At 40.7% G+C, this 24,414-nt stretch overlaps 3 protein-coding genes and 1 long non-coding RNA gene across 8 annotated transcripts; 2 read left to right on the forward strand and 2 right to left on the reverse strand.

Annotated features, from left to right (window-relative positions):
• Positions 1 to 61: 61 nt before the first annotated feature.
• On the forward strand, positions 62 to 8,713 carry tbc1d10c (TBC1 domain family, member 10C). Of its 3 annotated transcripts, XM_044205291.1 has the most exons (10): positions 62 to 190; positions 644 to 784; positions 2,611 to 2,710; positions 3,053 to 3,160; positions 3,631 to 3,737; positions 3,873 to 3,987; positions 4,195 to 4,260; positions 4,787 to 4,976; positions 5,414 to 5,571; positions 5,782 to 8,713. In XM_044205291.1, the coding sequence occupies exons 2-10, from the start codon at positions 648 to 650 to the stop codon at positions 8,500 to 8,502; spliced, it is 3,702 nt and encodes a 1,233-aa protein (XP_044061226.1). In that variant the 5' UTR covers positions 62 to 190; positions 644 to 647; the 3' UTR covers positions 8,503 to 8,713. The 3 variants fall into 3 exon arrangements, with proteins under 3 accessions (XP_044061226.1, XP_044061228.1, XP_044061229.1); XM_044205293.1 differs by lacking the exon at positions 4,195 to 4,260; XM_044205294.1 differs by lacking the exons at positions 62 to 190; positions 644 to 784; positions 2,611 to 2,710; ... (1 more) ...; positions 3,873 to 3,987; positions 4,195 to 4,260.
• Positions 4,858 to 5,867, reverse strand: LOC122880304. The gene is made up of 3 exons (XR_006378886.1): positions 5,748 to 5,867; positions 5,366 to 5,558; positions 4,858 to 4,997 (listed from the first exon to the last, which is right to left on the reverse strand). It is a non-coding gene; the product is annotated as an uncharacterized LOC122880304 (long non-coding RNA).
• rad9a (RAD9 checkpoint clamp component A) lies at positions 8,705 to 14,200 on the reverse strand. Of its 3 annotated transcripts, none has more exons than XM_044205298.1 (12): positions 13,899 to 14,200; positions 13,715 to 13,785; positions 13,509 to 13,582; positions 13,336 to 13,384; positions 12,635 to 12,749; positions 12,422 to 12,521; positions 11,928 to 12,034; positions 11,110 to 11,216; positions 10,844 to 10,908; positions 10,652 to 10,750; positions 9,375 to 9,624; positions 8,705 to 9,158 (listed from the first exon to the last, which is right to left on the reverse strand). In XM_044205298.1, exons 1-12 carry the CDS (start codon positions 13,930 to 13,932, stop codon positions 9,042 to 9,044), a joined length of 1,188 nt encoding a protein of 395 aa, XP_044061233.1. In that variant the 5' UTR covers positions 13,933 to 14,200; the 3' UTR covers positions 8,705 to 9,041. The 3 variants fall into 3 exon arrangements, with proteins under 3 accessions (XP_044061233.1, XP_044061235.1, XP_044061234.1); XM_044205300.1 differs by having other exon boundaries at positions 13,498 to 13,582; positions 13,715 to 13,754; positions 13,899 to 14,032; XM_044205299.1 differs by having other exon boundaries at positions 13,715 to 13,754; positions 13,899 to 14,031.
• On the forward strand, positions 13,635 to 23,977 carry zgc:113229 (uncharacterized protein LOC550612 homolog). The gene is made up of 7 exons (XM_044205295.1): positions 13,635 to 13,792; positions 15,092 to 16,581; positions 16,679 to 16,812; positions 20,390 to 20,792; positions 20,958 to 21,093; positions 21,235 to 21,452; positions 22,002 to 23,977. The coding sequence occupies exons 2-7, from the start codon at positions 15,682 to 15,684 to the stop codon at positions 22,245 to 22,247; spliced, it is 2,037 nt and encodes a 678-aa protein (XP_044061230.1). The 5' UTR covers positions 13,635 to 13,792; positions 15,092 to 15,681; the 3' UTR covers positions 22,248 to 23,977.
• The last annotated feature ends 437 nt before the right edge of the window (positions 23,978 to 24,414 follow it).

A 24,414-nucleotide genomic window follows, 5' to 3' on the forward strand; every position in this document is an offset into this window, starting at 1 on the left:
AATAGTCAAAGGGGAAGTCGATTTAAGGGACATCATGTATTAATACTGGGGGAGGGAGAGAGAGAGAGAGAGAGAGAGAGAGAGAGAGAGAGAGAGAGAGAGAGAGCGCAAATGAACAAGAGAGAGAGGAAGGACCTCACACTTTACCTCTTCAACAACCGAGTGATCAAACATGACGGAAATGTAAAAGGTAATTACATTTAAAAGCATATTTCAAGAGATTTAACACCTGTCCTCTTGCGGTGGTTATGTTTATGATTGGAGGGAGGGAAGAAAGTTGATTTAAACTACTTTACACTAATGCTAAAAAACAACTGAGCCAGCAGATGTCATAACCTTGGCTTAAATTGAAGACCGGTAGTAAAGCATGTACTTAGGCTATAGATTGTGAAGTGTAGCAGAACATCCTTATTCAGCATCAAGGCATGTACTTTGCACATTACCATTAACAACCTAAGCTGCTGCTCCAGTGTGAGCAGTGTTTTTGGATGGGGTTAAGGTATTAAACATTAATATTTCTACATGTAGGAGGCATTGAAAGGTCACACGTCTCTGATGCAGAGCCCCACCAGCTTTACATAACAATGATGATAAGAGTACACAGTCTCATGCTGAATAATGAGAGCCTCCTCTGCTCTTCCAGGAAGATGTTGAGTCCATCGTGTCCAGCCCAGAAGAGCCTCGGTGAAGAGGACAGCTCTGGATCTGATGCAGGGTCAGACGTAGGTCTGGAACCTGAGACAGACCGGTTCGGCTTCATTGTGACCAATGGATCCACAGCTGGGTGAGCAGTTCCACATTTGTGCTTGTGTACTGTTACAGTACCAAAACCAGGTAAACTGGTTCTCTGTTTTCATTTTTATTTAAAGAGGTCAAATGTTAGAAAGTCCAATGAAGGCTGAGGTGGTTGCTGAGATTACTAAACTGCGTCTCAGGGTAGCTAAGACTCTAGAAAGCCCAAGTTTCTATTTGCCCTATTTATTTATTTTCATTAATTACCTTTTTTTATACTTTCAATTTTATTTTCAAATGTTTGTGATTAAATTGAAAAATAGCTGATCGGTACAGTTTTCATTAAGTGTTAGCAGATAATATAAAAATATATATATTTCAGTCAACAATAATATGCATGTTCCTACTACTCTCATAGGATGATTTAACAATTATTGCTGCTAGCTTGTGGTGGTGGTCTTAGGGTGGACATGAGCTGTGAGCATTTCAACCAAAGAGAGATTTTCCTTCTCGAATTGATTCATTTGAAGGATCTTCAGAGGTGAAAATCTAAGAAAAGTAGTAAAAAATCTGAAAAAATATACATTATTTTGTTACCCATAAACCACTGCGCTATGTTCTACTGTCACTTCTGCTTGTGCTTTTAGACCGTTAAACACTTAAGATTTAAATATTTCCCAGTTGTTTCTGTCCGTGTCAGGAGAGATGAAGCAAAACAAATTGTTCCTTTGAATGCTGAAAAACTATCCCATTAGTAGATCTCAGTTTAAAGTTTCTAAGGGGCAGTGAAATGTACCCTGAAGAAATTTCACAAACCAAGTCATTTTCTTCCAAAGCAAGACTGCGTATTTCTGAAGAGACCACATTTAATCCAACACTTTTATGAGACAGAACAGCGTCTGCATCCAAGACACAGAGCCAACTGGGCAAATAACACACTACTCCGATGAGTAAACTGCAGGCAAACAACAATTAGTAAACAGGTCTTAATAAGAAAGCTGCAGCTTCAAAACCATTTATTCGAGAATGAAAATGCACTAATGTCTAAATGTAAAGCATGGGCCAAACAAGAGCAAAGTGTTTCTGCTAACGAGTGAAAGAAAGCCTTGTTTACACAGAAAGTAATGTTTGAACTTCACAGTTGCAATGGGAGAGCTTAAATGAGGAGACAGCTATCCATATGAAAGTTCAATAAACCAGTTAAACATGTTGGCAGAAATATTCATGAGGAGTCACGATGGCTCTAAGTTGTGTGGAAAAGGATTCATTTCATGAAGTTTGTCCTAAACACAGTCAACAGACCTCAACCCAAGTGAACATTTTGGGGAACACTTCAAAAAGGAAGAGACAAAACCTACTGGAACATTATAAGACAATCTGGGGGATTTTATAATTCTTTAGAAATGTGTCAAATCCATGCCAGAAAGAATTAAAACTGGAATTAAGATAACATGAAAAATACTGAGCATTTTCACTTTCAGAAAATACTAGAAAACCTTTTCAGAATCAAATGATTACATATTTACATTATAGTTAATCTACAATAAGGTATAGTTGAGACCAGCTGAACAAACTGCTACCTGCCGTCTTCATGCTTTCCTCATTGATAACATCCTGACCTGTTGCCATGGAGACTTAAAACTGCTACCGTGTGGTTTTCCTGTTTCCTGTCTTGATTTTCAGAGCGTTGTCTTTCTATAATGACAACACACAAAAGTGCATGCAGAAACTCTGCACGTTGACATGAAGGTCTCCAGTTAAATGACTGTTTTGAGGGCCTTAATACCGTGCAGTCAATGGACGACACACTTTGAAGGCTCTCGTTCTTCTCTATGGTTGTTTCATGTTTAAAATGCTTAATCTGGTGTTTTGTGTCAGGAGTGTGGGCCCACCCCCTGAGTTGGTCAGGCAGAGGGAGGCCAAATGGATAAACATCATTGGCCAATGGGATCGCATCTTGTTGAAGAAGACCAGTAAGGTGTGTCTCATCTTAAGACACCTAAAGTCATTAAATGTTGTGTAAATAAACTCCAAACTTTCATAGTAGGAAAAGCACAGTAAATAATAAAATGAATGATGGTTGAATTCCATTTAGCTGCTTCAGTTTCAGGGCCCTGGTATTGTGCACACTGGCTCACTGTCACGCTGGGACACTTGAATAGAACGGCGCCATTGTTAATGTTATTAGTAACACCTGTGCGTTTCCTACTATGACAAGTTAAAATGTCTGCTGTGGAAAAAGGCCTCTTAGCATTCATACTGACAACAATGAAATATAGTCATGTGTTTACTACTCTGAGCTGAATCTGTGTCCCTTCAGGTCAAAGTGCAGTGTCAGAAAGGGATCCCAGCCTCACTCAGAGCCAAGTGCTGGCCTCTGCTGTGTGGAGCAACTGACAAGATGAAACTAAATGAAAACCTCTACCAGGCAAGAAAAGCACTCACCAACACTCTCACTGTGGTAAATGGTAAAAATTTCTAATGGGCAGCAGCAGCAACCACGGATGGTTCAACAATATATTGTTTCAGCATCTGAATCACAGTATAAGAATGTGCAGTAGCCTCGTTGCAAAGGATGCAGTGTGACTAGTGCTGCAACAATTAGTCAATTAATTGATTGGAAAATGTACTGACACAATTTTGACAGTCAATTCATTGTTTATGTAATTTATCAAGCAAATATGACAAACATTTTTTTGGTTCCAGCTTCTCAAAAGTGAGGATTTCCTGCTATTCTCTGTTTTATATCACTGTAAATTGAATATCTTTGTACTGACAAAACTCCCCTTGGGCTCTTACTATATACTAAACAATAAATCAATTAAAATAGTTGTTAGTTTCAGCACTAAGCGTAAATTCTAATATAATAAATAGATGGTTGACTTGTCTCTGTGTTAGTCTATGGACTCGCAGCCCGCTCTGCAGAGCTGGGTGGATGTGATCGAGAGAGACCTGGACCGACAGTTCCCTTTCCATGAAATGTTCCTTTCTAAGGATGGACATGGGTAGGAAACAACATTTCTGCTTCTATTTGTTTCTGTTGACAAGCTGATAGCTACAGATCATCATGAGGTTTAAACTTGTGGTTTGTGTGACTGATGACTGTGTGTGTGTGTGTGTGTGTGTGTGTGTGTGTGTAGGCAGCGTGGTTTGTTCCGGGTGTTGAAAGCCTACACTCAGTACCAACCAGAAGAGGGTTACTGCCAGGCACAGGGGCCTGTGGCTGCAGTGCTGCTAATGAACATGCCTGCTGAGGTAGAGATCAATAACACTGTTTACCTTTCTGTCCAATAAAGAAGCTGCAAACCCATTTGAAAAACATTTCATTAATCTAGATTTCAGTGGAGAACAAAAACCCATTTCAGACATTGAGTCTATACCAATTCTCGTTTCATCTATCTGTTAAAATACTGGCTTTTTGGCACAAACACTGCATTCCCTCACCTCATGTGACATTGGCAGGAGGCCTTCTGGTGTCTGGTGCAGATTAGTGAGCAATACCTGCCTGGATACTACAGCTCTCTGCTGGTGAGGACCTGCACACATGTACACATGCATACATACATAATGTACCTGACACTGCACGTTTTTACATCTTTACCCTGTCATGCATGGATAATTTACACATAGGCCAGTAAATTGAATTTGAAAGCTGATTTTTGCTTTGGATTAACCCCAATTCTGCAAACACCTAGAGATTTATTAGGGAAATGATGAATCATCTACTCACAGAAACTTTGTGCACAGTGTGGATCTCAGTAATCCTTTATTATACAGGATCATTTCCTAGAGGTTTCTTGAAAATGTAATTTGTTACTTATTATAGAGAAAATTGTGACAATGTTAAATTAGCACACTTCAAAATTATTGCTAGTGCAATGTGACAAGTATTTTAGTCAATGCACAGCAGGTCAGTAGAATATTATTATATAATTATTACCAGATTACTGTACATAGTTTTTCAAGGAAACGTATTATTAGGAAATTACAGACCCATAAAACATTACTTGGATCCCTGTTTTCCTGAACTGCCTAAGCATGTGTACTCTTGTAGGAGGGAGTCCTGTTTGACGCAGCCATGCTGACCTGGGTCTTGAAAAGGACGTGTCCAGCTGCACACAAACACCTGCAGCACCACGGAGTGGAGCCCCTCATGTTCGCCACCGACTGGCTGATGTGTCTCTTCACACGTCACCTGCCCTTCAACACACTGCTCCGAGTCTGGGACCTCTTTTTCTGCTATGGTACGTCCTCCATGTAGGCTGCTGTGGGTCATACAAATTAAATTATTTCCTGAAAGGGAGGCAACAGAATATGTATTTTCTTAGATACAATAATCTGTATATTATATTATGTTCTATTGTATATTTTGGTATAAAATCTAAGGTAATACATTATAACATACATTTTACATTTATTTACTTCATCTGATTAGAATGACATTGATTATGTTGCCTGTGGTCAAAAATATAAGTGCCTCTTTATTGCTTTATTTGTTGTACTATGATTTATATTCAGATTAGTTAATAATTTATGTCTAAAAATGCACAACTTTGGTCAGTTACAGAGTCATTTATAAAATAATGATTTGTTCAGAAATAATGTATAATATATAATGTGAATAATATAGCACCCATTGTTCCCTGTGATGTCATTTCTACCTCTCGTCTCTTCTGTGCAGGGGTGCGGGTGCTGCTGCAGGTGGCGGTGGTGCTGGTGCGTCGGGTGCTGGGCCGGGCTGAGCAGAGGAAGCAGTGTCAGGGCCAGATGGAGACTCTGGAGAGGCTGAGGGGCGTCAGGGAGCAGGTCCAAGAGGAAGATGACGCCTTCATAGCAGAGGTAAGAATGAAACACATGGCTGGTGATGACAAGAGCAGCTACTGTAAAAATCTGGTTTACTAGCTACTACTTACTTCAAGACAAACAGCTTTCCTTACTAATGTTACTTGAATTAATCTGCTAAAACCACATGTACAGTAGTTTAACAAAACAAACCCAACTCAAGGTTCGCTTACTAGCTTTTAGTAAGTGTTTTTCTTCCTTTCTCAGGTGTGCTCGGTGCAGCTGTCAGCCAGAGATCTGGAGAAGCAAACGGAGAAGGAGTTAGAAAAGTGGAGGAAAGACAGACCCTCATCCACCTTTGACCCCCGAGGTCGTTGCCAGGGATACCGAATGGCGTGGGCGAGGTCACGACAGAGCGAGGAAGAACGGGACAGGAAAGAGAGACAGAAAGGGAACCTGTCCATCCCTCTCGCTCGCTCGGCCTCCACTCTCTCGCTGTCTCCCTCCCTCCTTCACAAGAGGTGGAGGAAAGGGGGAAAGGTTAACACAGGCGAATGGGAAGGCGGTGGCAGAGTTGTAAGGCATCTCTCAATGGGAGCAAAGGAGGACTGGAAGAGCTTGACTGAGTTAAATTTTAAGAAGGTGCAGGGAGTTCAGGAGGAGGAGGACGTAGTTTCAGAGGAACATAAAAAACAGAGTGAGCCAAAACTAACAGGACAAACTGAACAGAAAGAACTTTTAGAAGAACCTAAAAAGATCCAAAACATACCAACAGAGCAGGTAGAAGAAACAGTCGTAGTAAAAGAACAGATTGAACAAGTGGAAACAAAAATCACTGAAAAGGAGGAAAGCCAACTCAAAGAGACAGAGGAAAGCAAAATGCTTTCAGAGCAGAAAGAAGAAACAAATGTGGAGACAGAACCAACCCAAGGTCCAGACAAAGATCAGACTGTTGAAAATATTCTTCAGCCCAATGAACAAACCTTTCACCACAAACAAGGAGAGGAGCTGGACTCTTACAGCCAGTCACAAGTCCTGGAACAGAGTCACCAAAGTGAGGACCAGGAAATTGAGGACAAAGACAAAAATAAAGAGACCAAAAAACAAGTTGCAGAAAGTGAACATTCAGCTGCTGTGGAGGAAAATCAGACTGAGATACAGAAAGATGCTGGAGCAGATACAAACACAGAGGTGGAGATGGAAGTAGGTGTACACTCAAATGAGGAACAGATCATTCAGTCTGACATAAAACCAGAGGAGAGCACAGAAACTGAAAATGTACAACATACGCAGGTGGACACAGTCACAGAAGTCTCAGAAACAACAGGTGAGACAAGCCCAGGCTCAGAGACGGACAGTAAAGTCGAAGCTTCAACTGTCAAAGATCCTACAGCAGAGACAGAGGCACAAAAGCAACAGCAAGAAGAGACAGACAAAAGCTCACCGGGAGATGCATTTGAAGGAAAATGCCACAGCACTGAGTCATTAGCAGAAACAGACATGAAAGAAGAAGAGTCCCACACCCAAACAGAGACAGAAAGTGATGAACTGGCACAGACTCAAGAAAAAGTAGAGGAAAATGCAGCCACATGGGACGAATTGGAGGCTGAAATAGTACAAATAGATTCAGAACAACACACAGATTCAAAGACAGAAGCAGAAACAATAACACTGCGTTCACCTGAATGCATCCAACCACAAGAAAGGACTGATTTAGCAGCCGATACAGAGACTGAAGCAGAAATACCAGTTGCAAGCAACATAGGGACTGAGTCAAGTGAAGCTCAATGTTTAGAGAAAGAGTGTGACGCAGTAGCATCTGAACCTAAACAGGAAATAGAAAAAATCATTTTGACTGCAGACTCAGAGACACAGGTTGACAATGATCAAACACAGGCAGAGGAAACACCAACTCAGATGAATGATGAGACTACTGACTCCATAGCACCTCCACAGAAGGAGGTGACTTCAACACAGGCTGAAGAAGTGAATCTCACCACAGAGCGTGATGGGAAGACGAGTTCAGTAGAAATGAATACCTCTGAGGAACCTGAACAACCAAAGATCCAGGACACTGTGGGTGCTGTGGAAGAGGAAGAAAGCACAGAAAATATTGATGAAAACACGTACGACGTACACAACGTAGGAGAGGACGACGTCTTCATGTCTACTAAACCAGCAGACTCTCCAAATACTGACAGTAACCCACAAGTCCAAGACAAAGATTCTCACCTTGCCAAAGACCAGACTGAGCCGAATAACAGCGGCCTGACACAAGCTTCTGGGCATCGCAACAGCCGAACTTCTGGGGATTTATGCGTCCGCAAGTCATCCAGCTCCCGTGGATCCAGGTTAGGACGTAGACTCTCTGAAGATCTCTTCACCATGCCACAGAAAACTTGCCAATCACAATCTATCCCTAATCAGCCAGAAGTTAAACACACCGAATCACAGTCCAATCCTGGAGCTGTAAACCCGACCCAAACTCCTCCTGATGTAACTCAGTCTGCAGAAGTGACCAAGAAGACAGCGGTACAGCAGGAGCAGCCACAGCCGCGGCCGCAGCCGCAGCCCGACCCCCCTAAACGTTTTGGACTCTTCCGCAGACTGAGAGGAGAGCAGCCCAAAAAGGCCATGGCAAAGGGGACACCCAAAATGCAAGTCCCCAAAATCTTGATTCAGGACTTCAGTGACGGAACAAGGATGGGGAAACCGATTGAGGAAGAGGGGGAGGAGAAAGTGAGCTCCAGGGAAAGGAGGAGGAGGCGGAGGGAGCGCGAGAGAAGGGAGAAAGAGGAGGAGAGGTCAAGAAAAAAGAGAGAAAAGGAGGCGGAGAAGGAGAAGGAGCAAGAGAGGAGGAAACCGCAGACGAGAGGGAAAAGTTTCCAGGTGCAACGAGAGAAAGGGAGCAGTGATGCGCCTCAACCTGCAAAGATTGGATCACAGACGCTTAGATATACTGCTTCTTCTGCTGAATCTTACTTTTGATAAAAAAAAACCCTTTTTATAATCAAATTTGGAGAAATGAGGAGGTGTTTTAAGGAGTGCTTCAGACCTCATCCAGATCCTGTCTCATTGGCCTTTCTGTTGAACACTTTGGCTCCACATTGGTTGATGTGCAGAAATCCCTCATCGTAAATCTTTGTCATACTTGAACCTTTTGACATGTAAATAAATAATGTTTACACACTTTGAAAAATATGTTTCTTTTATTTAGAGGAGCTTTTTTGTTGAACCTTGATCACAAACCGAACAAACGCAAATAAACAGGAAGTGCTTCATGTCCAGTTTCACATAATCCTATATTTTCAAGTCCACCATTAACATTATAGTCCAATAAAAAGTTGGAATGCACTCACAGTGGCCATCCTGTCTTGTATTGTGCACTGTCTTTGCATATTTTTGTAAAATAAAAAATGTATATCCCTGTACATCACTTGTACAGGCTGGTAAATGTGTGTAAAATCAACGTAACACACACACTTTCAGGTCAGTCCATCTCTTTCCTCTCATCCATCAGTCCACTGTCACTCTACTTGAGTGTCATCCTCACTGTCACTGGCCAACACTTCCTGACTTGTCACTGGTTGAGTGGTCATCTGAGAAGACGGAGGAAGCACTGATCCAAAGAACAACGAACAGAACTGTGAGAGGAAAACAGGAAAAAATAGAGAAGATTATTATGATAATGTGTTTTATTTTAAATGTAAAACACAAGTAATTTCTGCAAGATATATCCAGCCAATTGTTACCTGAAGCTGATGTGATTCACTAGTACAAAGCACAATTTTGAGATCTGACACTCTTTTTACTCTAATTAGTCAATTAGTTAATTTATTAATGTAAAAACTAAACCATACCTTCTTATTAGGTGGCCTGTCTAAGTCGGCTGTTTCATCTTCCTCCTCCACTTCCTCCTCTTCACTGTGTAGCCTTGTCCTGTGATTGGCTGCAGCAGGCTGTTTTGAACATGTGGAATCAGCTAATAGGGGTGTGGGCGGACCTGTAGCTGAGGGACCTGGTGCAATACTGGTATCCATGGCGATGAGGTAGGAGTCTATGTCCTCATTCATGAAGTCATCAGGAGGGGGCGGCGGCGGTGTGCATGCTCTGAGGAGTGGAAGAGACAGTTTGAAAAGATATATGACATGAATGAGGAAGAGAAAGATAAAAAAAAAGTCTCTCTGGTTCCCCCCTGAGCTTTCTTGACAGTGACAGCGCACTTACATGTAAGTTCATCCAGAGTGCAAAAAGTATGCCTGAATAGAGTATATCTACTAATCCTGTTACTGTATTGTGAAGATGAAGAGGTTTCGCGGTTCATCTGAATGCCTTCTTTAGGAAATCTTCAGCATTTGTCATACTGTGAAGCCACACCAACTGGTGGATGAAGACACAAATACAGACAGACACTTTTTCAAAAGTGTCATTTACCTACTACAAGTGATGTCCCTCTTACCCAGAATGGGCTGGCTGGCAAGTTGGAGAAATGTGTTGTACAAATTTTCATCAGAGATCACAGACGGTTTAAAAGAGGCTTTACAAATGCCATGTTGAAGAAATCCTGACTGAAAATGCCAATCAGCCCAGTCCAAGATTGGCAAGACATCACACTCCACTTCAGCCCGTGTGAAGGCAGACTTCAACATACACCCCCTGCCCACGTCTTTTACCCAACCTGCATTTATAACAGCTGTACATTGCAAGATTTTTCTACATTTTCTACATTGCTGTTTGTGTCAGTTCGATGAGACTTTACTACCAAACTTTAATCAGTCTATGCCACAGACCAACTGTGCTACAGCTGGACAGATGTGGTGGCTAGAATACCTGCAGCTTGCAGTCAGCTGACTCTCCACTCAGAAGATGCCAAAAGTCAGGCATCTTGAATTACAGTCCGACATCAGTTATGTTCTTGTGGTGTGGCATCTCTGCAGAGTAAATGCTGAGGAGTTCCTGCCTGTCATTAGAACTGAAGAAACCATTTGGATGAATGGCAAAACGGTTTTATTTACACTTTGTTCTGTCATTGGGCTTTAATGAGACTGGCTGACAGCTGACTGACAAGAAAAAATCCCAGCCTATAACAATGTTTTCCCCACATGATTTTATGCATTAAGTTTTGTTTGAGCGTTACCGTCTAGTGTTGTTTTTACGGTGGCTGGAGTCATCAGAAAGCGTGGCCAGCACAAAGTTCCCCTCCAGGACACTGTCTGTTACTGAAAGCACTACAGGGCTGACATACATCACACACATACACAGATTGTAAATGTCAATACATTGTGCTAACACAAGTGATCAGCTAACACCTGGATGTGAGTATGCTTACCTGCCCGGCTCATCAAAGTACACAGAAATAGGGAGGCCAGTAGACTCTGCAAACACTAACAACCCCTGAAGGAGAGATGACAGAAACTCAATTAGCAAAGCTCCTTTATGAGTAAATCAATGCAATAAGTCTTTATTTAAATAAATGATCAACCACAGCATATTTTTAACTGTCTGCCCTTAATATCATTTCCCTTAATCCTCTCCCTCCTGACTAATCCTCCTATTCTTTTGCTCTGTCATCCCTCCCTTTGTCCTCTGCCTCACCCGTAACTCCTTCAAACAAAAGGTGACACTGTTGTGAGCTTGGACGGCAAAATGGTCAAACTCGTCTGAAGCCAGACACAGCTCTGTCAGCATGGCCTTGGACTGGTCTGAGAAGGAAACAGGCAGCAAGAGAAACAGAAAGAACAGTAAGAGTGAACGGAGGACAAAAGCAGAGATAAGTTTCAAAACTAAAAACTAACTTGTGTTTTTGAATAAACTTTATATTATTCTATTCTGTTCTATTGCTGTTAACTTGCAGAGTTAGAAAAAACGCCGCTATTGGCTAATAACAACAAAGACCAAACAGTGCAATTCTGCTGTTCTGCTTTTCTACCACACAAGGGCACCACTGGGTTCATATCCATCTTCTTTTCCTTTTTTGCATTATTTCATTATATTATGTCATTAATAGCATCTTTTTTTACTTTCATATTACAAAGGTCCTTTAAGAACGCAATGACTCATTGGGGCTGTGGGATTAGTAAATATAATTAAATACACTTAACCTACGTTTATTTTTCTTCTTTGTTTTTTTTTCTATTATGGAAAGTTTTACAATTCCTGGTTTACTGCTATATTGACTGAATACACAATTTCAAACTTTTGTATATACAGTATGTCAGAAAAGTGACCCTGATTTTTAGTAAGTTCTGTCACACTAAAATGTTGATCTTCTTGATTCTAAATTACTTGATTATCTGGTGTAGTAAGATTTGTATAAATAAACAGTGAGTTATGACTTCGTAAAACACAGTTTAACAATTTCACTGAGTAAGTTTGTATCTGCTGGGTGAAAAAAAAATTGACAACCAAGCCACCTGATTCATCCTCCACATGGTTCCTAATCCACATCCGTTCATCACTCACTGACACTGTCACTTCTTCCAGAGACGGAGGGAAGTGCATGACTGTGTCCACCAGCAGCCTGAGAGCAAGGGAAAACAAAAAGTGAGCTGTGAGTGAGGAACAGAACGGAGTAAAGTAAAAAAACAGACTAATTGTGGGTTTGGACCAATGTTTGCTAATGTGGTTAGACGACATTGAACTCAATGCAGGTTCCTCTGTGACAACAGCTAGATAATTTCCCTTTATTTGGAAACTTTATTTATTAATTTAATCAACCAACTGTAGGCTAAAAATATATGTATCTGCCTTAAAAATCCCAGATTCTTTTTAGCACAGATTAAAAGGTAAACCTGAAAAGTCTGAAAAACCAGATAAAAACGTTATAGAGGGGGTGACAGAAAGAGAAAGAACGACTGCCAGATCTCTATTATTTTTACAACAAAGAATGTAGAAACACTTTACAGACCTGGGCTGGGATCTGAATACATTGGCACAGCTGTCTTTATCAAACACGGCCTGTAAGCTTTCACTGTCCTGGAAAGACAGGTTATGTGTCTTCAGGAGGCCTGCAGAGAAAATACAATGAATACAAAATGTGTCAGTGTAAATAAGATGTAATCCTTATGAAATGAATGTAAAGCATTGTAAACCATCTGAGAAGGAAGTGAAGCACTGATACCGTGTCTGCAGTGCAGGGTGAATCTGAGGCGGTTCTTCTGCTCGTCCAACTCGATGTGACACTTTTCCACTGTCTTCTCCAGAGACGCTAGAGACCTGAATACAGCCTGCACACTCTGACTCACACATAACATAAGAAGGGGGGGAAATAAATATACACAAGGGGACAGGACCACGACGATGTGAATATGCACTGAAAATTTCTGGTATTAATCCAATTAAACTAATACTCTACACTGAAGCTGTCATGAAAACAACATTTTAGTCAGATTTAAGGACATTTTATACATGTATGCAACTTACTTTAATCAAAGTAAAACTATAAGTTTCCATTTGCATAACATCTTTATGTGACAATTCTATTGCTTGGTGACACATGCTCTAACCTTTGAAATGTCTGCCATGTATAACTGTTAAAACAAGGAAGCACAGAGGTTTTGCAAAAATTGCACAAAGATAACGACAAGGCCTTACCAAGATAGCAACATGACAGGAAAGATAGCGTTTGAAGAGCGTTGAGTACAGAAAGGAAACTCTGATTGCATTCATTAATTGGGCTCTGCTCTGAGTACCTGCACCCCATGGAGGTACAAGTACTGCAGTTGCCAGGGGGTACGGGGAAAGACTGTGGGGTAGCTTAGCTAATTTGAAAACAATATTAATTATGTTTTGGTTAAAAAATATATATAGACACACACACACCTTTATTGCCATCTTGCAGCGGAAGGTGTGCCCACTGGGGATGGTGTACCTGCACAAGAAATGGGAGAGGAAGTTGGCTTAAAGCTCCTAGACATGACACACAAAAATGTGATGTTTGGTGACTCACTCTCTGTCACATTTATGCCATTTTTACACACGCACACAGTCTGCACCTGCTGAAGTAGAGTGGTGCGAACAGGAAGCAAGCATATGCCGACCGAGAAGAGTTCACAGACCGCAGGGCCAGCTACAAGAGAGGAGAAAAAAAAAACAAATCAGCACTGTCTTTAACGCGAAGTGTGCAGCAACAGGAAGCAACAAGTCTGTATGCATGGCAGGAGGAAGTGTTGGTGTATATGACAGTATCAGAGGAGCTCACCCCATCTTCCTGAGGCTCCACGTACAGCTCATCACCGATCCTGGACAGAGAATGGATGGCTTTGGCCAGCACTGGACGGTACATACACACACATACACAACATAATTACTATTAACAGCTAATTATTATCATATACTGATGTTTTATTTAACGATAGGGCTGAAAAGCAGGCAGTGTTTGCTACCTTTCACGTTTCCTCCCGTCACGACGCAGTCCATTTCTACAAACTAAATTCTACTTTTCCGTTAAGTTAGCAAACTTGGCTAGAAGTTAGCCGAAACTAGCGGCTAAACACCACCAAGAAGTGAACCAGTGGGGGTTTTAATAGTTTGCACACCGAGAAGAAATCCTCCTACATACTACGTTTAGTTATAGCTTTATTTCCAAGTTTTATTTTCTACAGCGGTTCGACTAACAGCATCTTGCACCGATTTTTGCGTTGTTTACGCCGCCATTACCCGCTTCCGCACTGATGACCAATCAGAGAGGCAGGAACTCAAAGGGGCGTTTTTGACTAAACGCATGCGCAATGTGCTGCTCCACAGCATGTCAGATGCAAATACAGTTTTTACTCCATTATATTTATCTGACAGCTGTAGTTACAGGTTACTTTGAAGAATAAGAGTTTAAATACTAAACATATCATTATCTTAAAATATATGATGCATTTTTATACAGCAAACTCAACAGAACATAAATTATTTTATTTGCGCCACCTCAACTGGCAACATTAAAATACTGCTTACACATTAATTAATCAGTAATGATAATCCAGTAATATAATAATTATATATAATGATACAACAATCTGAAAGGGGCCATTCGGTATGAGTACTTTTACTTTTGAAGTATATTTCGCTGATAATACTTTTGTAAAGTTCTGAATGCAGGACTTTTACTTGTAACAGAAGATTCTTACATTGTGGTAGGCCTATTGCTACTTTTATTTACGTAAAGGATGTGAGTACCTCTACTCTAACTACTTTATACACAAATGTAACTTCACAAAATCACCCCCCTTGATAAAACGTTTGAAAGTGAAATGTCTTCATACACCATATCCTAAAGTTCATGGCTGGTATTTTCATATTTCTTTCATTCTGAAGACATATAAATAGCAGCTGCTCACTAAAAATTCCCCTGTAATTACCACTCGATCATGATGGGAAGAAAAGGGTGTGTGTGAGAGCGAGGGAGCAAGAAGGAAGGAAGGGAGGAGAGAGAGAGAGAGAGAGAGAGAGAGAGAGAGAGAGAGCATATTTCAAGAGATTTAACAACTGTCCTAAATGTCCTCTTGTTGTGGTTTATGGTTGGACGGTGTCAGTGTCATTGAACAATTATCTCACCTCACTGGTTTTTCTCGTTGGTCTGCTTCAGTGTGTATGATCTGAGGAACGCTGCCGTGCACCGTCTCTCCTCCCTTCACCAGTGATATAAATGGCTCTTGCTGAAGAGGTGTGACTGAAACAACCTGTGCGTACTGAAACCACGGACATTTGGTGAAAGAGAGAGACTTTGAAAAGACACAGGAAGAGAAAAAGTCAACACAGAGAGACTGCTGCTGAAACTTTTGAGGATTGTTATGAAGGAGTGGAGGCAGAATGACAGCGAAACATCCCTGAGAAGAAGCAGCCTACACAGAGAAAAAGAAGAATTTTTATCCTAGCTGACGAAGTTAAACCTTAAGAGATGGACCTGATATTTCCGGTGAGATGTTAAGAGGATAATGGAAAAAAATTGGAAGATTAAAAAAAGAGGGAAACAACCATCACAGGAGTCTTAACAACAAAAGTTGGTCAAAGGGGTGATTCACACACAGCTAATTTCTTCTGTCATGGTCTGCAGTCTCTTTTTAAAGCAACACATTACATAAGACTTTGTGTCCATCCCTGTTTAGTGGACTGTATTGTAGAGTTTACATGCACTCATTGTTGACATGCTTTGATACACAGCAGTTCTGTTCCTAGATGTCTCAGTCACATAATCCACCAGACACTCAGGCCTTGCTGCAGTCCATGCTGCAGAGACTGAGGCTCCAGCCGGGAAGAGAGGGCCAGGCATCATTGCGCACACCTGTACCCATCACAGCTGCTTCCACCTGGAGGCAAGATGGAGACAGAGGAGCCTCCAATGTCCAGAAAGTAAACAACAGTCCTGTAAATTGCTTTGAGTTTAGTACTAATGGTATCCCCTCAAAAGAGTTTGGGATCTCTGCTGTGAGCGGTAACTTTGGCCTCAAAGGTGGGGAAATACAACAACCAGGTCATGGCTGTGAAGTGGACAGGGGTCTCATTTCCATCCCCACCCAGAAAGACAACATTGATGGTGACACGGGTGAGAACAGGGTGATGGGACAGGCCGCACAGCCTGGAATTACCCCAACAGGAACAGGGCAGCTGTTTCCTGCTCAATCACTTAAGGATGCTGATATCACTTCCTTTGAGAGGATTGATGGGGAGAGGGTGAGTTTTGGCAGCTCTGCAATGAGAAGGCACATCCCTACTAATAAAGATGCTGTAACAAGCATGGGACAGAATCAGGGCCAGGACCAGGGTTTTACACGTAAAGTCCACATGTGGTCCTTGAAGCCCAAAGATGCAAATCTTGACACGGGAAGTCAAGAGAATAAAGTGTTCCATATTGGAAATGGAGGATTTGGAGCTTTGGCACAAAGTAAAGACATGCAGATTGTCCCGACTGGCCAAGAAACAACAAACAACAGCTCTCGAAGAAAACCACGATCGTCTGAGAATAAAACGAGGAGATGGACGCAGAAGATCAAGGAGAGATGGAGGGAGAGGCCAGGGAGTTTTGGCAAAAAGGGAAAAGAAGAAGGAGAAGACCAGAAGAATGAGCAAGGAATTAAAGTGAGTAGTACATTTTGAGTATACTTATTTTCTACTGTCCAAATTCTTCAAGTGAAACTGCAACTTTTTTACTTCACATATTTCACCTTAAAACCAGCTATTGACAGAAGAAAATCTCATCAATACATCAAATGAGCAGGAAGACGGGATCCTCCATTCACTAGACAGCAGTGACCTGAGTAAAACCCCTCGGACACACACAGAAGACAGCACTATTGAAGGACATATGAGGTAATCAACCAACAAATTGTCTTTAAAAATGTTTAAAAATACACTGAAACCAGTACTGAAGTCAGCATGACACAGGCTAAAAGTTCTCACAGTCAGGTTTTGTTGATTCATCTCTCAGCCCTAAAGAGACACAAGTACGATATGTCTGGTATTTCTGAGATGTTTCCAACCATAGCTGTAATATTAGTTTGGGCTGATATTTGTTCCCTCCAATGTGCCTCTCTGGTCTGATGTGCCAAACACACCCCTGTCTCTGATGTCAGTGGTGGAAGAAGTATTCAGATGCTTTACTTAAGTAGAAGTAGTAACACCACAATGTTAAAATACTGCAGTAACTATCAACAAAATGTAAACAACAAAATATTATGACTGATGCTCTAATGTGTGAACTGCATTTTAAGGTTTTTGCTGGTCATGGTTGAGCTAAGTTTAACTAATTCATATACTGTTGTATACTGGTAGTTTAATTTACTATAGTAATGCATCCTATTTTATATGCTTATTATGGATTTGGATTAAGTCTGTAAAGTGCCTAGTATAGCTGTCAAATAAAAGTAGTGGAGTAAAAAGTACAATAGTCCCCTCTGAAATGTAGAGTAGAAGTATAAAGTAGCATAAAATTGAAAAACACTTAAAAGTTAGTCCTTCTCTCAATACTTTCAACTTCTCTACCCTCCTTTGCCCTTTTTGTTCCTACTGAAGACATCAATCTTTAAAAACAAGTCACAGATATATAGTTTCATTTAAAAAAAAAAAGGCTCTGTAATTTCCTAAAACAACTGGGCACTGTAGTTTTTTTTTTCAAATGTTCCTCAGGCAGGCAGTAAATAGTGCATTTGTTGGGGACAATTTTCACCCGCAATACGCTTTTGGTGCTCTAGTGCAGTGATTCCCAACCAGGGGCGCTTGTACCCCAGGGATTGCATTAGGAAAAATGCAAACTTGACCATTGAAAAAAGAAAATCCAAGCCATAACACTAACAACACAAGAACCCCTGTGTGTAAAAAAGAATACTGTAACAATAACAACTTTTATATAATTAATAGTGTTAAATAACATTAAATTTAAATGAACACGTTTGGAATGTGATGGGTGGTGTCTAAGAAGGGGCACTTGAGCTCATTTGATAGGGCTGTGCGGATACATCAGACAAAAAAAGTTGGAAACCACTGTTCTTGTGAGTGTTTACGGCACCAGGACAGTGAATGTGGGACTGAGTCAAAACAAGTACAAATACAGTGTCCATGTTCATCATAATGAAGGAACATGTAACCCTGCGTGATGGTATGGCTCACTGATGTGTTTTTTGGACAACAGTGGAGCTTAGAGGAATAAGATATATCAGGCTTTGGCTACACGGACAATACTTGTTAGTATAATCAATTCATTGTTTGTTTTGGTCTTTTCATAGGATTTGTTTGAAAAATATAGAACATCACCAGACTTATCCTCATCTGAATCAAGGGTCAAAGCATAGAGGGCGTTGTATGTTGCATAGATTGTGAAGACCTCTGAGACAAATTTGTGATTTTTCATTTGTTATATATATATAGCAAATAATCAAAATCAATTCTGGGATATGTGGAACAACAAAGCAACAACAAGGACTACCCATGCAAAATGGTGACATCTGGAGAGCATATTTTGAAAATCTGCACAAAGACATACCAATAAATCTAATTAATTCAGATCAATGTATTATAAAAGAAAAACTCCAAACTTTAGAAGAAATTATTGAAGACAACCAAAACCCCCTTGATTTTCCAATTACTTGGGAAGAATTGACTACACAGACAAAGTCTCTCCAGCCAAGAAAAGCTGGTGGTCCGGACAGCTTTAAAAATAAACTGCTCAAATGCAGCACCCCAGAGATGCAGGGTGCAGTGTTGAAGTTGTTTAATATCATGGGATGTTTTCCCAACATCTGGTGCAAAGGGCTCATTTCCCCCATTCATAAGAGTGGGGACAAATCAGACCCTGGTAACTACCGTGGCATCTCTGCCAGAAGTTGTCTAGGTAAACTACTCTGTAGTATTCTAAATAAAAGAATACTAGATTTCCTTGAAGAGCAGTCCATCTTGAGTAAAAATCAAATTGGCTTCCTCCCAAAACACCACACCACCGACCATGTATACACCCTTCACACTTCAACAAACAATAATAAATAATATTAATAATGCCTCCCTTGTGTTCATCACGAATCAACAAACATGTACACCAAACAAAAAATGGTAAGATATTTGTTTGTTTTATTGACTTCAAGAAAGCTTTCGACTCTGTTTGGCATGGAGGGCTCTATTACAGACTACTAATGTGTATATAAATTTACTTGCTGTACAGTGTGCTGCTCCTGGCCTCTCCCTCCTAGAGAGGTGAAGTCTCTGTTTTCAACATGGCAGTGAATGCACTAAAAGAAAAGGCAAGAAAGAGCTCTAAATGCAATTAGAAGAAAATTTTATAATTTCCGAATTCCAATTAAAATTTGGCTTAAAATATTTGATAGTGTCATCCAGCCCATTGCGCTGTTTGGTAGTGAAGTATGGAGTCCACGCAGTCATCATAGCTATACCCGTTGGGACAAACATCCAACAGAATCGTTACATGCAGAATTCTGCAAATACATTTTATTCGTACACAGAAAAACACCAACAAATGCATGTGGAGCAGAATTAGGCAGATACTCACTGATAATTCACATTCAAAAGAGAGCGCTCACATTTTTGAATCACCTTAAAGCCCTCCAAACCCAAGAGCTGAGCCCAGAAAAGAGTCCCCTATGTCAGCTGGTGCTGAGACTAACTACCCCCCCTCAGACACACTCTGTCTCACAACAGCACTGCTTTCCAAACACCAATCAGAGTCAACCAAATTATAGCACAATGTAAAGAAAGCTATTTGGAACATTGGAAAGAAGAAAATAAAAGCTAAAGTAGACCAGAAAGTTATCTGCCCCCAAAAAGAGATGATGAATAGGCAGAATATCTCTCTACTGTCAGAGATAGAAAGCAGTGACAGATCCTAACCAAGTACAGGCTCACTGACCACAAACTGGCAAGTTCAACTCTGTAATCTCAGATTTCAAAGAGCTAAATGACCTCTCAAAATTAAAAATACTCCTAGGAGAAGGAGACGGGGCAGATCTGGCTGCCCAATATGTATCAACATAAACTGAGAGACAGTGAATGACCTACACACACACACACACACACACACACACACACATGCACACACACGCACACACACACATTCATTAAAAAAAGTGGTGTGTTTAGCTTTCACTTATTTGTATTTTTAACTGTAAGTCTACAATTTTTTAAATGATCATTATTATTATTAGCATTATTATCTTATCTATACTTATCTGTATATATTTTAATAGCACATTTCTTTTGTTTATGTATATGTTTTTATTTTATTTCACACATGCTTTGGCAATGTTAACATCTGTTTTCCCATGCCAATAAATCAACTGAATCAATTGCCAATTGAATTGAATTGAACTGAATATAAAAGTGAGAGTTCCTGATCGCATGTACATACTGCACTGAGTTTACAGAATCTCTTCTCTTGTGGCAGGTCTACTAGTGACTTTGAGTTTGGCTTGGGCTCGTTTAGCTTACTAGAGGAGATTGTCACAGGTCAAGAGTGGGCCAAGTTCCTAAACCCCAACCAGTCAGCCGCCTCGGCCAATCAGAGACCATCAGAAGAGCCGCTGAGCCAACTCAAAATCCCACCAAATCGTCACGATAGTGGTCAATCATCTGTGATTTTGAACCAACAAGGAGGTGTGAACAACCAGCGCAGCTTCAGCAGCACTGAGGCATCACCAGTTTCAGATTTCAGCATGGCACAAATATCACCTGATGCTTTCCTACCAGTCAGCATGGACGTAACAGAAGGAAAACAAGCTGCAGTACAGGATGGCCAATCAGAACCAATGGAGCATAGACATACCCATAGACCTCCTTCGTTTGTACAGGTTAGATATCAATTATAATGCATAACCCAGCAGTAATTTACTATTTTAACAAAAAACGTTTGATTAAAAAGGCACATTTGCTGAACACTACCTCTAAAATTAGTTTTTTATGAATTTTACTTTCACTTGTGAGTTGGTCACCCTGTTATCTGTTTGAAATTGTAGCCTGCAGATATTCTGATCAACTCAGCACTGAAGAGCAGAGTCCACCTCAACAGAAAGAGACAGCATCAGTCAGCTGAGAGGAGAGACGAAAGGCTTCAAACAGCGAATATAAGTGATGGAAAAGAGGCAGACAGAGGTAAGAACAATTTAATACTCTGCATAATCAGATATTTCAGGCATTTGAGTTGACAGAGTTTAGATGTTGTCAATTGTAGCTGACATGGCTGAAATTATCGTTCTTTAGAAACTCAATTATCTTGTTTTTGTCGTCTCACAGAGGGGTCTTTATCTTCACTGAGCCTGACAAGCCGCCATGTGATGGAGGAGAAAGGAGAGTCACATCATGATAACGTCATGCCTTTTTACATCCTAAACTCTTCTCCTCCACCTCTCTCTTCACCCTCTTCTACTCCTTTTGCTCCTGCACCCAGGGGTGTCCTCAAACACTCCATATCCCAGAATTCAGAGTCCTCAATGGAAATAGTGATAAAAAGGGTAAGTTAAAAAAAGTAATTGTGTATCACACTGCCGCCTTGTGGTATAAAATGTAAAAATGCCATCTACACAGTATGTCTGTGTCCCAAATCCATACTACATGCTGATTCTAAGCAGGTTTGAGTATGAAGTGTGTTCACACTGGGAAAGTTACAAAATAAAGTATACTCAAAATAGTCATTGTGTGGATTAAAAAAACCCAGAATTTTCAGTGTGCTGATGATACTATTTTATTATTTAAAGTAAACAAAGTAAACATTTTTTCATACACAATGCTGAAGTTGAAGTCTCTATAGGTTACACTTGCAATTAAATGTAATTGATTGATTGAAAATGTACCAACTGCAAATTGTCTCAAATTTCTTATAATTAGTACCAAATTACATAGTTATGTCCATGAAACTATTTGGAAATTGTTCAGAAATAACAGATTCTTAAAATAAAGTATGTATATGTTACATAGATCAAATATAACACTTTAGAATGATAAAAGTAAATATGTAATTTTATTAACTATTTTTTCCTTCCATGCATCCTACTCTGGATCAGAGGCGAGTTGAGGAGAACCGGCGGGTTCGTTTTTCAGAGGAGGTGATGACCCTAGAGCCTCCAGAACTGGATCTGGATCTTACAGACTCAGAGGAGGATTCAGGAGCGGAGGAGGACTCTGTGATAGAGCAGGAGTGTGAGGTGGAGCAGGCAGCGATAGAGGTGGTGGCACCAGCACGACGGGCTGCTCTCCCTGCCTGGATTCTGGCTCTGAAGAGGAGGAACACTGGGAGGAAGCACAGATAGTGAAACTGCAAAAATTAGCATTTACTGTCACAGACTTGTCTTTCATAAAATGAATTTGAACACACACACAGAGTTGAACTTTTCCTCCACTTGTCTTGTGAAAGATATGATTTTAAGACTTAAAAGGCAACTAAATGTCATGTTGAGTATGTTCTGCAGTGCACACAGAAAATTTGCTGACTGGATATCTGGACACCTCTGTCTGTTTTATTGCTCCTCATCCCGCTCCAGACCACCACCACTCAAAAAAATTATAATTGATCGAGCGTTGAGAGTATTTCACTGCTTTGCTTAGCAGCACTGAGAAGAGATCAGACTGCTATGTCAGACTTTTACAGCTGTTTACCTTCTCATCTCACAAGGACTATGATCATTAAGCATCACCTGTCACATTTAAGAGGATTTTTTTTTTTTACCCAGCAGTTTTCTTTGCCCATGCTGTCCTCCCTGTCTATCTCTCCAGACTGTATTATATACTGCCAGTGTCACATCAGCTGCATAAGTGTTTAGTCGATTTGGTTGCTGGAGTGAATATCCTTCCACCAGCTTTTACAGCTTTTATCAGACATATTGTGTCGTCCTCTTCCTCCTCCTTCAATCTCACACTGGACAGCAACAGACTACTCTCTGCTCTGCTGTCTGACTCCCTCTGTCTCTTGGTAATGGCTCCCTGTCCGGCCATCCTGGAAATGAACCCCAGAGGAGGAAAGTGAAATGAGTTTAGTGGCGGCTGCAGACTATGAGTGGTGTCTGACAGTCTGCAGCTCTCTGTTCAACTCTTGAAATGTTGAAACCCTATTTTGAAGCCATTTGCTTGCTGGAGATAAGCGCCTGAGCACTGAGTTTTTACTCTGAGTCATTACTATTATCATTTTCAGGGCTCACTTCAGTCATCCCCTATAGGATAGTACGCCCTGACAATATTATTGGCCTCTGTTTAAGTTTTAACAGACTGCGCCTATAGCTACAGTGACATGGGAGACAGTGGAGCTACAAGACAAACATTAAAGGAGTAGTTCAACATTTACAACATTTACGCTTATTCGCTTTCTTGCGAGAGAATACCACTCTCTCATGTTTGTATGAGTATGTGACATTTTTATGCTTCAGTTTTTGTAACAAATGAGATATAATATGTGAATTAGTGAATTTTGTCGTTCCTTTGGTCAGAGCCAGGCTAGCTGTTTCCCCCTGTTACCAGTCTTTGTGCTAAGCTAAGCTACCGGCTGCAAGCAGTACCTGTACAGATACGAGAGTGGTATCCTTATTCTCTTGTATCTTAAAGTTACCATCCTTCCATCTTGTTATCCTGAACAAGGGTGGTGGAAAATGTGTTACCCTGATTTTGTCTACATTGTCTCCTTTGCATGAAAAACTAGATAACATATATTAGTAAAAAACATCCTCCAGCTACCTCATTATCCCAGTCACATTTATTAATTCTTCTAAATAGGGATCATCTGAAGAAGTGGCATTATCTGCTGTTCCACGTTTCACAATTGCACACACATCCAGTCTTGCATGGTCTTTAAATGCTGTTCTAGTAGTCAGAAAACTTTGAGAAACTATTTGTTTATTCTGCCCACAGACGAGCTGCAGCTTTGCTTCAAAGAGTGACCAGAGGCTTCATTCAGAGATAGCGTACTTTATGGCACTGTGTATCATATATTGTCATTTCCATTACATGCATTATATTGATTTGTGTGATTAAAGTAGCACATTAAACTTTATGGCTAACTACTGTCAATTCCTCTGTGGCCTCCCTTCACAGCTATCTTATCACTGCCAGAGCCATTAAGAGGCTCTTTAGTTTATCTATTAGTGCCCTGGTCATTAGTGACCTGGTCAGTAAACAAGAAGGGGGGGCACGGGGGGGGATACTAAAATGTACAGTATGTGTGTGAAAGAGCAAGAAAGACAGAGAATTATGTAAATGTCTGGGATGTAAATTTCGGAGTAAACCAGAGAAATACACGGAGAATGTTGGCTTCGTTTTGGATTGTCCGGACGAAAAAATAGGAATTACATTAGTCCATTAGTCTGTACAGCATCTCCTACTGTGCATCATCGCCCAGAAGTGGACTAATAATGGCCCATTTGTAAACCTCAAGCCACACACACACATTTATCCCACTGCTGCCCCTCCACACACACACACACACACACA

The sequence above is a fragment of the Siniperca chuatsi genome, linkage group LG8, assembly GCF_020085105.1.
Source record: "Siniperca chuatsi isolate FFG_IHB_CAS linkage group LG8, ASM2008510v1, whole genome shotgun sequence".
NCBI lineage: Eukaryota > Metazoa > Chordata > Actinopteri > Centrarchiformes > Sinipercidae > Siniperca > Siniperca chuatsi.

What these genes read in the sequence shown, in the direction of transcription:
- zgc:113229 (XM_044205295.1), top strand. Translation starts at nt 15,682, where the DNA reads ATGTCTCAGTCACATAATCCACCAGACACTCAGGCCTTGCTGCAGTCC. An exon ending in AGAATGAGCAAGGAATTAAA is followed by an intron (nt 16,582 to 16,678) that starts GTGAGTAGTACA and finishes CCTTAAAACCAG; the next exon opens with CTATTGACAGAAGAAAATCT. An exon ending in TGGAAAAGAGGCAGACAGAG is followed by an intron (nt 21,094 to 21,234) that starts GTAAGAACAATT and finishes GTCGTCTCACAG; the next exon opens with AGGGGTCTTTATCTTCACTG.
- tbc1d10c (XM_044205291.1), top strand. Translation starts at nt 648, where the DNA reads ATGTTGAGTCCATCGTGTCCAGCCCAGAAGAGCCTCGGTGAAGAGGAC. An exon ending in CTTTCTAAGGATGGACATGG is followed by an intron (nt 3,738 to 3,872) that starts GTAGGAAACAAC and finishes GTGTGTGTGTAG; the next exon opens with GCAGCGTGGTTTGTTCCGGG. An exon ending in TAATGAACATGCCTGCTGAG is followed by an intron (nt 3,988 to 4,194) that starts GTAGAGATCAAT and finishes TGACATTGGCAG; the next exon opens with GAGGCCTTCTGGTGTCTGGT.
- rad9a (XM_044205298.1), bottom strand. Translation starts at nt 13,932, where the DNA reads ATGGACTGCGTCGTGACGGGAGGAAACGTGAAAG. An exon ending in TGGAGCCTCAGGAAGATGGG is followed by an intron (nt 13,583 to 13,714) that starts GTGAGCTCCTCT and finishes CCTCTCTTGTAG; the next exon opens with CTGGCCCTGCGGTCTGTGAA. An exon ending in TACTTTGATGAGCCGGGCAG is followed by an intron (nt 10,751 to 10,843) that starts GTAAGCATACTC and finishes GATGTATGTCAG; the next exon opens with CCCTGTAGTGCTTTCAGTAA.